This window comes from Crinia signifera, chromosome 5 (assembly GCF_055691185.1).
Source record: "Crinia signifera chromosome 5, ASM5569118v1, whole genome shotgun sequence".
Lineage (NCBI taxonomy): Eukaryota > Metazoa > Chordata > Amphibia > Anura > Myobatrachidae > Crinia > Crinia signifera.
The window spans coordinates 115,391,786-115,406,912 of NC_139221.1; the positions used below are offsets into that span (position 1 = coordinate 115,391,786).

General features: G+C 42.1%; 1 protein-coding gene across 1 annotated transcript in view; it reads right to left on the bottom strand.

Annotated features, from left to right (window-relative positions):
* JARID2 (jumonji and AT-rich interaction domain containing 2) overlaps positions 1-15,127 on the bottom strand; it is a 149,994-nt gene that overhangs the window by 58,634 nt on the left and 76,233 nt on the right. The window contains exons 4-5 of the mRNA XM_083187885.1: positions 7,115-7,284; positions 4,158-4,334 (exon numbers count right to left, since the gene is read on the bottom strand). Of these exons, the coding sequence (XP_083044011.1) occupies positions 4,158-4,334; positions 7,115-7,284 (347 nt within the window). The remainder of the gene's footprint in view (positions 1-4,157; positions 4,335-7,114; positions 7,285-15,127) is intronic.

The following is a 15,127-nucleotide window of genomic DNA, read 5'->3' on the forward strand; positions in this document are numbered from 1 at the left end:
ATGTGTTAATAGCAGATATTACAACTTACTAACCAGGTCCATCATGTGGGGATACGTCACTGGGTCACCAAGCATTAGGTCGACACCACTGGCGTCATGTATTAAGGTGGACATGACGGAAGGTCAACAGGGTCATAAGGTCCATATGGGGAAGCTCGGCAGGGTCATAAGGTTGACATGGTGTTTTTCATTTTTTTTTACCCGAATGTTGACGCAGTCAACATGGACGCTGAAACATAGCACTACGTCTCTGCGCTCGCCATGCTTTGGGCAAGGTGCCTTTCATTCTCCCACCATGCCCTAGTGGATGTAGGGCATGATATACCACCTGTCGGCACAAAAAAACAAAAACTGCGAAAAAACCCACGTCGACATTATGGCCATGTCGACCTCCCTCATGTCGACCTAAAGACCCTGTCGACCTAATGCTTGTCTACCAAATGAACCCATTCCATCATATGCTATCACTTCACTTGTTGTCAAGTTATGAGAAGCAGTAGTGACAGAGTTGGCAGTGTTTTGTTAAATTGCAACACGTGAATTGGTTGACTCCTGCTCAGGCAATATTAGTGAGGTCACAGCAGCTCAAACTACTGCAGTCTCAGGATTTCTAACTTGCATGGTATATATTAAAACAAATGCACTTCAGCTCTAGGTCTACTATCGTATATAGTAGAGTGAGGATGAGATTATTAACTTTTTATTGAAAATCTGTTGAAATGTTAATCCTAAGAAATGGATTTTACCTTAACGCTGAACACAAGGGGGGAAAAAACACGTTTGTGTTTCAGTGGCACTTGAAACTATGTATTAAGGGCTTAAAAAACATGCAGCAACTATATTCCCACACAAACTAGCTAAGTGTGTAAATGACAAGGAGAGAGCTCAATTGAGGTCATAAGAAAACAAGGAATGAAGCTTTCATCGCAGTTTGGACAGGTTGGAGATCAGCTGAACAGCATGGAGCCAAAAAGCCAAATCACTTCAATGCTCTAATGAGATTTTATACACACACAGGCTGTATGACAGAATAAAAACATGGATAATAAGATAGCAAGTAATGCACATACAGCTGAGCAAATATATCTCAATCAATGCCATAAACACATCTTGCTTTTAATAAAATATTACTGGGACTGTAGTAACAAGAAGTAATTCAAGATGAGGCCAACCCCCTGATGCCTCTGCTCAGAGTGTAACCCAGTCAGCAACACGATGTGGAACAAGTATATGCACATGGAATACAGGCTTGCCTTGGCTATTGCCATTTTGTAGCAAGGAGCATCACATACTGCATGTGCTTCTTCTCAAATAACATTTGTGTATACAGTATGTGAAGTTCCTAGAGCTTTCCACCGCAAGCTGGCTTTCTCAGAGTGGTTTGTACTCAGCAAATTACAAAAAAACAATCTTTTAAAACCAGAGAGATACAGCAACATACTTAATAAAATTGCCAGCAACCAGAACTCTAGTCATTTGATGGCAAACAACCCTCTTAGGGTCTGATTCTGGTCCAATCACAAAGCACATTTGGTTTGCTAAAGGACAAAAGCATGTGCACTGCAGATGGGGCAGATGTAACATGTGCAGAGTTAAGGTGCTTTACACTCGTCCGAATTGGGCCGATCTATACGGGTCAGGCTGAGAAATCGGCCCAAATCAGATATGTTTGACATCCCCTGACCTGATGCGCGGTCCCGTGTGCATCGTGTCTGAGTGGGGAGGTCGGACGGGCTGCACATTAAATCTACCAGACCCATCAGTGGGACATCACTAGCGCTTTTTAGCACCGCAATGTGTGTGTCCGATCCGTAGGTGAAGCACCACTGGCACACACCTATGGTGCAGCAGTGGGGTCTGGTCGGCAGGGTCCAGTCAGCGGAGTCCTTGGGACGAGCTAGTAGTGGTATTTGCAGGGTGGCGGGTGGGAATCGCTTCTGAGTTTGAAAAAGTATTTTTTAAGGACTGGCTGGACGCTGATTTGCTGACCGAATTCAGCCAATCAGCGTCCGGCCAGTCTTTTAAAAAGGTTTTCAAATTCAGCAGTGCTTCCTGCCCTGCCGTCCAGCAAATACCGCTACAAGCTCCCAGCCGCCACTGCCCGAACCCCCCTGCTGCTGCAGCTACCATGGGAATATCATATGCGATTTAATGCATGTAAAAATCATAAGTGAGCGAGAGGGCTCTCAAGGACAAACTGGTCTGACTTATCCTCAGGAGATAAGCTGTATGCTGATGCTATGTGTAATTATAATTCAGTAAAGCTGTTCCTCACTGGTTGCTTTGTAAGTTAAAGACATTTAATAATAGAATGTGTGTACATTGACAGGGCCTGAAAGAAATGCTTTGTATGTCTGCTGCCCATGTTGCAATTGCGGATGACAGAAGGGTTCCAAGGAGCCTGCAGCTATTCCATGGAGCTGCCAACAAGGAGAGTGCAATGCTGAAGTGTCTGGGTGTAGGTAGATTTAGTGGAAGTGGAGTCATGAGAGAAGATGATAAAAGAGGCCGGAGGACAGCCAAGAGTGGGCAGACTGTGGGAATAAAGGATTTGCAGAAATCTGAAGGGTGGTGTGGTCACAAGCAGTAGTGGCCAGACATACTTACTGTTACAGCATTCTTATTTGCTATGTAAGCTGGTTTGGCAGATACATAGTTTAGATTAGTGGTTTGCAAGCTCGGTCCTCAGGAACCCACACAGTTCATGTTTTCTCAGGTCTCCCGAAAGGTGCACTCATTACCAACACATTTTTTGAAGATCCACAGTTGGAGCTAATTATTTCCCTTGTGATTCTATGAGGAGACCTGGAAAACATGCACTGTGGGATCCTGAGGACAGACTGAGAACCTGTGGTTTAGATATTATATAGTAACTGGAAGTATGAACAATAGAAAACTCATCACGATGATGCACGCCTAGTCTATAGATAATTGCATAACATAAAAAAGGCAAAAGAGTCATAGTACACCCAAAAAACAAATGATGAAATGCAAAGCCGCTGACCGGAATGTCTGCCACATACAATAGAAAGGAGGATGACTAACTGTGACAAGTCTTGCTCATTCTGCTCAGATTAAATAAAAATAAAAAAAAAGAACCAGAATTACTAGATTCTGGGTAAAGGAAGATATTAAACTATCTGGGTCACTGAACACTTTAAAAAGCCAAAAAGGAAGGATTTCCAGACATGGACACTATTTTTCTCACACTCAATAGCTTGCAGCAAACAGCATTATGTGATTAAAACGTCTTTTTAACGACATTCCCACAAAGACATCTCCCTACTCCGTAACATAAGGCAGGGCACCCAACATCCTTTCTTTTGGAAAACCAGAAGACACAGTGTGAAGTCATTATATTCAGCAGCTTCTATCATTTCAAAGATTGTGCAAGATAAGTGATAGATAGAAGCGGGGATGTGCGGCTTTGAACAACTTCACTTTATCTGTTTCCAAGGATTGGTTCATGTCCCACACAGTGCGATAACTTGGCAGGTCCTGAAGCATCGGCTATTCGCAAAACATATAACAAGCATACAGAACAATAGCAACACCATTCTTAATACAAGCAGGGACAGCCACAATCGGGTCATCCTAAAGTATTTGAACATGTTGTTCTTTGTGTCAAAAAAAATATTAACCCTTTGTGCCAATATCTCTGTGAGAGATGTTCAAAATATCTGCTAAAAATGCCAGTGTCGCTCACAGTTGTTCTATAAATTCAAATAAAAAATGTGGTGTAAAAAAAGATTATATTTCCTATGTAAGGTAATCAATTCAGGCCATTAGGATGAATATATATATATATGTTTAGTGTCTGATTGTTTGTCTCCGATACACTGCAATCTGCTGGCAGTGAGTGAAACTACATCTCTCTCTCTCTCTTCTCACACACATGCACAAACACAGAAGCAATCACAAGGTAACAGACTAGGCTTCAAAGTATTTGCTTCAAGCGGGCTTACTAGTAATATCTATATGAAATGAGCCATCTTCTGGTTTATGAGGTGAGGCTAGAACATCTTCCCCAGCATGTGTAAGCTTGCAACACCTCCACATGCACATTGCTGCACATAAGTGCCTATATGCACAGCGTAGGTATGACACTTCAGATACACAAAACCTTCACATCAATAATAAGCTAGAAGAATACTCACCATGTCCATTTGTAACATGCTTATGCATTTTGCCTTTCCGAGGTGTTGAGTGGCATGAGGATGAAGTGTTAGTGGTGATCATTTTCAGGTCATCAAGCTCTACATCATCATCTTCAACATCTTCTTCATCTTGAGAGCTTCCGAAGTATACCATGCTGCTTGGCAATGCAGGAGAACCTGTGTGGGGGGACAAGAAACTCAGTGCTAGTCCCTATCCACAAACAGTAGTAACAGGAATAGAATAATTTGATACATACATGCCCTATCATAAAGATTTCATAGATCATCATCTTGCCATTCTACCTTATGAGATGTAAGCAGTTGTATTTGAAATCAAGTTCTACATGTAATAAGCAATGATAAAGAATTCTCTCCACTCTCTTCATGTCATCTGTGGCTTACAAGTAAGACAATATTAATGTTACGGCCTCTGAACAATGAGGACGCACACAGTCAGCACCTTAATAAGGAGAACAAATGCAGTCCATATCCCCTGTGAGCCATTTGCCAGCCCTATTCTGTGCCAGCAAGCGCTCACAGGGGCACCAAGAATGCACTACAGATATACAAGGCAGCTTGTGAAAGGCTTTTTGTACTCAATCAATATTTCATTCATGTGGTGCAGGGATCATTTCTGCTGCTCTTTATGTGCCGGACTGTGAATATGAATTAAAGCACACTTCTGTCATGCATCATTTGGCTGTCACAATGGGATTACAGCTCAACATACAGAACATTTAACAAAATTAAGTAAAGCCAATAAAAAGATGCAGAAAATGATAGAAATATCCACAAAACCACAACTGTTATATGATGCTACGGTGATCCATTTATATACACATATGTAGTTTATGCAGTCATTGACATTTTCCTGAGACACAATTGACACTCCTAAACAAGATCATACACATTGTGTATGCTAGTGAGTAGTGTACAGATGTCTCATTCCACAGACATGTCTTTAGTACTGTATTTACATCAAACTCTGAAAATATATAATAGAAGCAGGGGGGTGAAAATTACCCCTTTATTGGAAATACATAGGGATGACTGGCAGTGGGGATGCCGGTGATCAGAATAACGACACCAGCATTCCCATTCAGAGAACCCGGACATGGGTCAGATAGGTATACTAACCTTCCCCCACAAGTCCTAACCCCTCACTTCTCACAGCCTAAACCTAACCTCCTCCCCCACAGCCTAACCCTTAATCCTATGCTTGTGCCTTAATCTAGACTAAACCCTGCATATTTATGGCACTGGAATTCCAGCACAAGTATCCTCATTTCTTCTGACACTACTCGGAATGCCGGCGTTGGTATTGTGGTTACCGCAACCCTTTTGCAGTCAATCTGATATAATCGTCAGGACAAACTAAATGTGTAATTCATTAAGGGAAGAGGCTCCCAAACTGGGTGCTTAGAGCCACTTGCACGAGTGCCTGGGGTTGGTGGTCAAGGACCAAAACATTAATGGAATTGTAATCCTTATAACATTATGATTCTAGAACTACTCGTCACCAACATCTCTGGTCTTTAGAGACTATTCTCATTGTTTCGAAACTGAGAAACTTGTATTATGCATAACTACTGTAACCCCTCCCCTTTCACAGTATTGCTCCCTAAAAAAAAAAAAAGATACATTTAAGCTGCCAGTGCAGCCAGCAGTTTAGGTGGTAGTGTCAGGAAACAGCTTTACTAAATTTGTAGTGAACCCAGTGGAGGGGCAATTACAAAGCAATGCAACAAACACACAAAAAAAATACAAAAAATAAAAAAAAGGAAAAAAACCCATGCTCTCATGAATACATAATATGCAGATGTCTGCAAAAGAATGGAAAGAGACGCATCATTCAGGGTGGTTCCATGTTGCTCATACTGATCTTTCTCTACTACACCTCCCATGATAATCAGCCAAATAGTCCCAGTTACAGCTTGTGCGGAGAACTGCTGTGGATGTTGATAAAAACAGGTTTTTTTCTCTCTATCGCAGCTACAAGAACTCCACGTTCCAGACTAATTTTACTATTTAGAGATTTGATGAAATAATCCAAGTCCTGAAGGCTGTGGGATTAGATGCAACCACTGAAAATCACTTGCTGATGCCCAGAGTGTTTTAGTTTTTTTCCCAGTGCACACTGGAAATATGTGGCCAATGTTTACACTAGCAGAAATCATAGCTTTTCATGTGGATACAATTGAAACTGTAACATAATTCACAATTGCATGAACTTAAACTGTGCATTATATATAGGCTATTGGAATGAAGTACTGAATGATCAATTCTTTATCCAATATAGCCAGATCACATAATACAGGTAACACCAGACAAGTGATTTATAGAATGTGAGCGGCAGCAAGTGCTGAGATCTAACGTTTATCTGGTGTTACATCAAATAATTTCTATGGCACTTGATGCCAAGTGTAATACCCAGCAAGTTGCAGCAAGTCCAGTCAATGGTCAGCAGCTAATCACAAACCCAAAACGATCCTGGTCATTTATAGGAGTATATTCAATGTCGGGGGCGAGCTGTGACAGCGAGCAGGGCTGCCTGCTCGCTGTCACAGCTGACCCTGTCAGTATTCAACTAACCTCCCCGCATACGCCGGTTCCCCGTTGCTCCGTATTTGGAGCGAGGGGGAATCTGCGTATGCGGCCGCTGAAACAGCGAGACGCGTGGCTAAATGCAGTGGGCTCCCTGCATTAGCCACGAGCCTCGCTGTGACCGTGAGGCTTTTACCGGAACGAAGAATAGGGTGAACGGCCGGTGAGGGGGTCAACAGCGAGGATTGCTTGTTTTCAGTGATCCCCGCCATTTAACCCCCTTGGCGGCCGCATTTAATACGGCCACAGATTACATTGCATGGTATTACAGTACATATAAAGTCTGGCGTAAGCAAAATTATTCTTCATTTCAATGAAAAATCTAAATACTGCTACAAAGCAAGTGATCATACCTCGAAGACACAGAAATGTTAGGAAATCCTCAGTCTTGGGCTTGCGCTTGGAGAGGTCAGAAATCGGAGTATTCGGAGGGGGTAGCAGTGGCTCCACTATTTTAATGGGGGTTGTGCTCGGACTGTTTGGCTGGGATTGGGCAAATTTTCTTTGTGCTTGCAGCCTGGGCCTGTAGAAAAGAGGAATGTAAGTCATGAAATCAGCAAATCACCTAGTTCAACAGAATGAAACAATATGCTACATATATATCACAGCGTTCCTGACTGAGAAAATGCAGAAAATAAGGCCAAGACGCAACCCATCAAGAACACGGTACCATTTCTTACCTCAGAACAGGTACTGATGGGAGGGTGTGCTAGCTCACACATGTATAAAAGCCCTTACAGTGGACATACAATGTGGGAGACATAGTTTAATCACCATTTACCTCGGTCAATCTCCGATTACCCATTCTTGTTTTATGACCGTTTTGCTCCCATTTGTAAAGCGCAAAGTGGTTTGCAATTGGGCGATCTATAAATCTACACATCTGTTCCTCAATAATAATACATTTATCATTGGATCGGGGCCAGATTAAGGGCCACATGAGATCGCGGCCTATAGTGAAAAGCGGAGTTGTGACCAGATCCATATAGGACATATACATTCCAACACCATCATCCCTAATGTTTCTCTTAGGCTGGTATATACTAAAGAAGAAATGCAGTAAAAAAACATTCCCAGAAGTCCAAGTATCAAAACTGAACAAAAAGCACAGCTCTTGTAAGAGCTGTACTAACATATGTGCAAGTGCTTGCTACATCCTGCCCTAAATACCTTAAAGTAAATATAACTGCATCATTTTGCAGAGATATTTACAAGCATCTTCTACAAGTGTCCCTTGTTAACATTTTTAAATGAACTTGACAAAATATACAAGCCTAGTGTTCATTCTAGCACTCGTCATCTTTGAAAACCCATGCAGTTCCTCTTCCCTGCCTGGGGTGTCACTGTCTCTGCTGCATGAGCTCTGTGTGATTAACACAAGGCTTTTTTTGCGACTTTATCCGTTAAATAGCATCTTATTTGCACAAGTAGCTTCTGCTGATTAAAATGATCTGCAGCATGTCTATATTCATTATGTTACTGCAGCTGTCTCTGCATAAGAAATGGAGCGTTCATGGAAAACCATAACTTAAAAAAAAACTTTATTTCCAAGAAAAGAGTGTAAACAAGTAAATAATGAAGAATTCACCCAACTGACAAGAACATCAAGATGGAGTTACATATTTCTGAAAACCTATACTTAATTTTGTGAAACAGAGTTTTATACATTATTATTTACAGCATCTGTCATAAATGCTTGGTCTGTATTTCGAAAACTAAAATAAATGTTTAAATAATACACACTTTAAATCAGTTGTGGAAACATTGGTAATGTTTTTTGAAAGTCTGTTCTATTTTCAGGCATAGTTCTTTCTTTAAAACAATATTTGACCTGCTTTCACCGAGACACATTCAAATGGCTGAAACCTTGAGGCTTTCAGGAATTTTTAGGGACTGAGAGATCACCAGCAAAAGCTTTCGACTTCAACAGTTGTGACCTAACATTGAACAGGCCCCTCTGTCTGTCCTAATGGCTACACATTAATACTGCTTGAAGTGTACAAGAAACAGACCTCACTTTCTGGGCACCTGGTCTAACAAGAACAGAGAATCAGTAAGAGAAGCAAGTGAAATAGAACTTGAATTCGTATGACAAAAATAAATGATATTGATAATAAAACATGTATATGGAAAATAACTGCAATAGTAAACTGTCCAGGAAAGTGACTGAGCCGTTTCACCCTACTGATGAGGAAAACCTACTTCGCACTTCTCATTTTTGTTTTGTTTGTGGAGTGTACCATGTATGGAGCTGTACTTTTTAACATCAAGCCTTCAATGGAAACCACAATTAATAGATTAGTGCAGATGTTCCGGGTTACACAGAGATAGCTATGTGAACAGAACTATGATAACTGGAATATAACACAGACATACCATTTCCCTTGCTGTTGTGTGGCTTATTTCACAGTAACCACCACCTGTGGCAGAGATTCTATTAATAGCGTATACCCCAATTTAAAAAATGTGGCTCTATACTGCCTTTCGAATTTTGCCCATATAGGTCAGTGGTTCCCAACCTTGGTGGCACCTGCCTTGGATTGGTGGCCCAGGACCAATTCAAATGATGTTTTGTCTGTAACATTGATAATACAAGTGCTGGTGGCTTCCAGTCATAAAAAATATATGGACAAACAGAAGTGAACATTGTCCCTCACCACTAATTGAACTTCAGGATGACACACACTATCTCATTAATCAAAAATGTAGAAAATATATTGAATTAGGAAGGTTTTGGCCCAGTGGGTGCCATGAACAAACACAAATCTGATACTTTAGGGTGACAGGATTTTAAAAAGTTTGGGGTTTATGCTCTGCACAAAAAATGTTTAATTGCAAGAACCCCTTTTTTTTTTCTCCGGTCCAGTATCTAAAAAATATTATTTGTTTGTTTTAACTTAATGATTTTATGTTTTGGGCTATGCCCATTAATGTTATAGATCAGGAGTTCTCAATCTATTTTGTTCTGGGTCCCCGCCATGGAATTTTTTTTTACAGGAGAGGCAGTTTGTGACCAGGTAGATGGTAGCATTGGATGATAGGAGTACAGAGGCTGGCATGGGGGAACAGTGGATAAAAAAGGCTGGTTGTGCGTTTACTGTCCCCATTGGCCGCGATAGTCCGTACACCAGTGAGTGCTGCTATACACAAAAAGAGACTCTGTTGTCAGCATTATCATCAGGACAATATGATGAAAATGTGGCAGCAATGAAATGTTTACAACCACAGAGACTGTTTTAGGGCGTACACATGGTTCAGTGTAGTCTATTTTTCTATTCAATTTTGCTTATATCATCAAATTCGAATCAAAAAGAAATTAAATGCATTTTATTCCGATTCAATCCTGATGTGTGGCCCTGTGGCATCAAATTTGAAAGATCTGTACTATATAGTCTAAATCGAATGTGTACAAGGCGCTGTGAGATTCGATCCCGAGTTGATCGGGATTCAACACAAAGTACATTGCACCGTGTGTACACTACTTTTGTTTGAATTTCATCCTGAGTCTGGCTTACCTGGGGTCGGGGTGCATGTGCGCATATGCACATGCGTATACGCACTGCTATGTGTAAGAATTGAGATGCTACTGTGCATGTCTGTTAAACTAGCTGGTTGGACAGGAAATCTGGTACTTAATGGGAGAAAATGACAATCAGCAATTTGCTCACAAACCCAGGAAAATGGTCAAAAACATTCATTCAAAATGGTAGAAATCAATCAGATTCATCCGAACAAGAGTTTTTGTCAGTTTTCAGATTTTGGGAACAAATTAGTGAATTGCAAACTACATTTGCTCCCATCCAGTACCAGACATTTTATTTCATCCAACCAACTAGTTAGATGGTTGGATGAAAGTTGGCCTAGTATTCACCCAGCTCTAAACTAGGGTCAGATTGACAAGTTGAATGCTAGTGCTTTGCTGATCGTATAGCGCCATCATTCATATATATCTTATATTGCACCATTCTCAGATAGGCAGAGGAACAGGGTATGGTTTCACCATTAAAGGGGAGAAGCATTCCGCATTCACTTAGCCAGCTGGGATACATTTGAGTGCTAGCGGTACAAGTAATATTTAGAGCACTACAGGTTTCACACACAAAAAGCAACACAAACTATTCCTTTCACTTTCTCCACTTGTTAACCTGCATTAACATTTATGTACCATACACCAATTGAATGTTTGTATAGAACATCATTGTACAGTACTGTGCATTGACATATAGTGGGTACACAGGTGCGATTTTGCTGGCGATTCGATTGGGATCGAATCGGAATCGAACGGCACACAAAACACATTCAATTTGGACTACATAGTACACATCTGTACTATATACTCTTGCCTGCCAAGACTATTTTTCTATTCGATTTAAACTACACGGGAGCACGCATCGGGATCGAATCTGCATTGAATTCTGCTAAAAAAAATTCAATTCGATTTTGCTTTGTGGCAGAGCCAGCATTCCCCCACTTGAAAGTAATGTGGAGAATCCAGACAAGAATTTGGTAGCAGTAGCAGAATAGGGACCATGGGAGCCTTTTAAGAGTCTGCTATGCTCAAAAAGCCTGTATGCTACTGCCTGTGATACCAACTGCATATGAATGTAATGCCTACTTTTGAAAACTAGTTTCAGGGAAATTATAGTTGGAAGCAGAATTTTGCACATCGCCCCACTGAGGGGGCGTGTCATACTCCACCCAAAGGGCGTGTCTAGTTCCATATATATGGAGTTTTTGTGAAATTGTGAATGTGGCACCGAGAAGTGTGGGTGTGTACTGCTACATATGAGAGGAATCTTGTAAAATTACTTTTATCCCAATGTAGATGAGCCCCAAAGCAGTTAGTAAGATATACTATATTTGCTAAAGTGCTGGGAAATGGTGCTGATGATTTAATGTAACTGTATCTCTCATTCCTTTTGTCCCCAAAAATGTAACAGTGTAATGTGGGCTAGGTGAAATGAGGGAGATTGCTAGACTAATGAGGGAGAGAGGGAGATTGCTGCTATTTCGGGGAGTCTCCTGCAGAATAAAGGAGGGTAAGCAACTGTGCTTTAATCTGCTGTTGAGAATAAACAAAGTCATCATCTGAGACCCTGTGTTTGTGATCCTTTTCACAGCTTCTATAAGTAAAATGGAATAGAAAAATAGTGCATATGCGTACCTTGTGTACCCACTATAACACAAATGACAAAACAGACAAAGAAATGTTTGTCAGACATTATTGTCTTATAATGATATCACATAAAAAGCAATTATATTACCATCCAGCTGGTACTGTGAACAATTCAGTTGCTGTTTTGTTTTGAATGCTGCCCAATAATGTTAGAAGCCAGTATGAGAACATTTTCAGTGTGGTTTTCAAACCGGCCCTTGTGAAGATGTAAGCTCTACCTTGTGGGTTTGTGCATTTGATTTTAACTCCAATTTAATGGTAAAAGTAGCACAGATGTCAGACTTGTGTATTGGAATATAAAAGACTGGGTATCCCTGATGCCAAGTTGCAAACAAAATGTTTTGATCAAGATATGAACTAAAACCCGATGCTTTCATTTTGCTACATCCACACAGCATTGCCCTATCAAGGACAACTGTCTCTTTATTTGTGGAGCTCTTATTTCTGCCAACACCAAATAAAAATGGTCTAGCATACAGCTGAAATGGATGTAAAATGAGGGCAAACTAGTCCCACAGATGTGCAAGGAAAGGTTTCACTCAAATACATGTTTCTTCCACCTGCAGTCTTCATAGAAGGAATGTGTATGTGCACAAAACAAGCTCTGTATTACTCACAGCCTCACCTCACAGCCTCAACATGTGTGAAGAGGAAGCCAGAATGCCATAACATAAACACCAGACACATGAAATGCCCTTCACAGGCATCATTTTGTCTAAATGTTCCTAGGGTCATTCGGATTCACTAAAGGATTCAATGATGTAACACCACTATTGTCCACCACTATTGTGTTACATGCTGTACACTGGCCAACATATATTTTCTTTAAACTCTATGACAATCATTAAAATGGGTCTCTGAGCACTGTATACAAAAACCCAAGACACACTGCATCGTCTATATTCTTCTGCAGACCCAATTAAGTCCACTTATTGAAAATGTCAGATACCATGCATTCACTATTTGATGCCAATGGACAGTGTCTGCTCCCTGAACCCAGTCTGGGGGAATATCATGGACGAAGAACTCCTCTGGCACCACAGAACTATGGTTAGAACCTCGGAAGGGACTAACATTGTTAGAGGAACTTCTATTTTGGAGTTGGGAATTGATTATTTAAGTACTGCAGTGGGTATTTTCTACAGGTAGCACATAGAAATCGGACTCTGAGCACTGTTTTCTAGCAGTGAGAATAGGGCTATCAATCTCATGTAGGATTGAGGATCTGGACATACTTTGCTTGCTATTATAAGTGATCTAAAGAGGGGATTACTTGGTTTGTTACATTCTTATCAAACCCTGATCACACGGGACAGTACAAGGTGGCTTTGCCAGTAGCATCAACAGTCCAACAAAAGCGGTGTTCTAGGCAGCAGGGAGATGCAGCAATCCTTGCAGAGAGATAAAGTGGATAGGTTGCCCAAAGCAACCAATTACCTTACCAACCAATAAGCAGTTATTGCTCTGAAGTGACAAAAGCTAATTGGTTGCTTTTGGCAAAATCGCAATTTTCTCGCACGCCATGGCTTGCTATATCACCTCAAACAAACCTCAGGCACAACAATGAACCCACAGTCTGCTAATGATAGCCCAAGCCCTAATTATATTGCGGAGATTGAGTATGAAGACCACACAATCACCATTCCTGGTAACGTTTCTATTCATACAATAACAAGAAACTGGGGACATACGGAACATAACAAGAATATAAAACATAAGTAACCCCATAAACAAAGAGCCATGTGGACATTGTACTATTATTTGGTCAGTGATGCCCAGACACATATTGGGTCATTGCTTTTACTCTGAGATGTGTGTGCCAAACATTGCAGCAAAGCTATGCTGGCTGGCGAACCACAAAAGTGGTATTGCTTAGTGGATGGCAGGTTATATATGCAGTTTTCATGAATATGACTGAGGGGTCTCTGAGGCAGCAATATAAGAGGCATGGCTGTGTGGGCTCTGAGGCAGCAATATAAAGAGGCATGGCTGCGGGGGCTCTGAGGCAGCAATATAAAGAGGCATGGCTGCAGGGGCTCTGAGGGAGCAATATAAAGAGACATGGCTGCGGGGGCTCTGAGGCAGCAATATAAAGAGGCATGGCTGCGGGGGTTCTGAGGCAGCAATATAAAGAGGCATGGCTGCGGGGGTTCTGAGGCAGCAATATAAAGAGGCATGGCTGCGGGGGTTCTGAGGCAGTAATATAAAGAGGCATGGCAGCGGGGGCTCTGAGGCAGCAATATAAAGAGGCATGGCTGCAGGGGCTCTGAGGGAGCAATATAAAGAGGCATGGCTGCGGGGGTTCTGAGGCAGCAATATAAAGAGGCATGGCTGCGGGGGTTCTGAGGCAGTAATATAAAGAGGCATGGCAGCGGGGGCTCTGAGGCAGCAATATAAAGAGGCATGGCTGCGGGGGTTCTGAGGCAGTAATATAAAGAGGCATGGCAGCAGGGGCTCTGAGGCAGCAATATAAAGAGGCATGGCTGCGGGGGTTCTGAGGCAGTAATATAAAGAGGCATGGCTGCGGGGGCTCTGAGGGAGCAATATAAAGAGGCATGGCTGCGGGGGCTCTGAGGGAGCAATATAAAGAGGCATGGCTGCGGGGGCTCTGAGGTAGCAATATAAAGAGGCATGGCTGCGGGGGCTCTGAGGTAGCAATATAAAGAGGCATGGCAGCAGGGGCTCTGAGGCAGCAATATAAAGAGGCATGGCAGCGGGGGCTCTGAGGCAGAAATATAAAGAGGCATGGCTGCGGGGGCTCTGAGGGAGCAATATAAAGAGGCATGGCTGCGGGGGCTCTGAGGTAGCAATATAAAGAGGCATGGCTGCGGGGGCTCTGAGGTAGCAATATAAAGAGGCATGGCTGCGGGGGCTCTGAGGCAGCAATATAAAGAGGCATGGCTGTGGGGGCTCTGAGGTAGCAATATAAAGAGGCATGGCTGCAGGGGCTATGAGGGAGCAATATAAAGAGGCATGGCTGCAGCAGCTCTGAGGCAGCAATATAAAGAGGTATGGCTGCGGGGGCTCTGAGGCAGCAATATAAAGAGGCATGGCTGCAGCAGCTCTGAGGCAGCAATATAAAGAGGCATGGCTGCGGGGGCTCTGAGGTAGCTATATGAAGAGGCATGGCTGCGGGGGCTCTGAGGTAGCAATATAAAGAGGCATGGCTGCGGGGGCTCTGAGGTAGCAA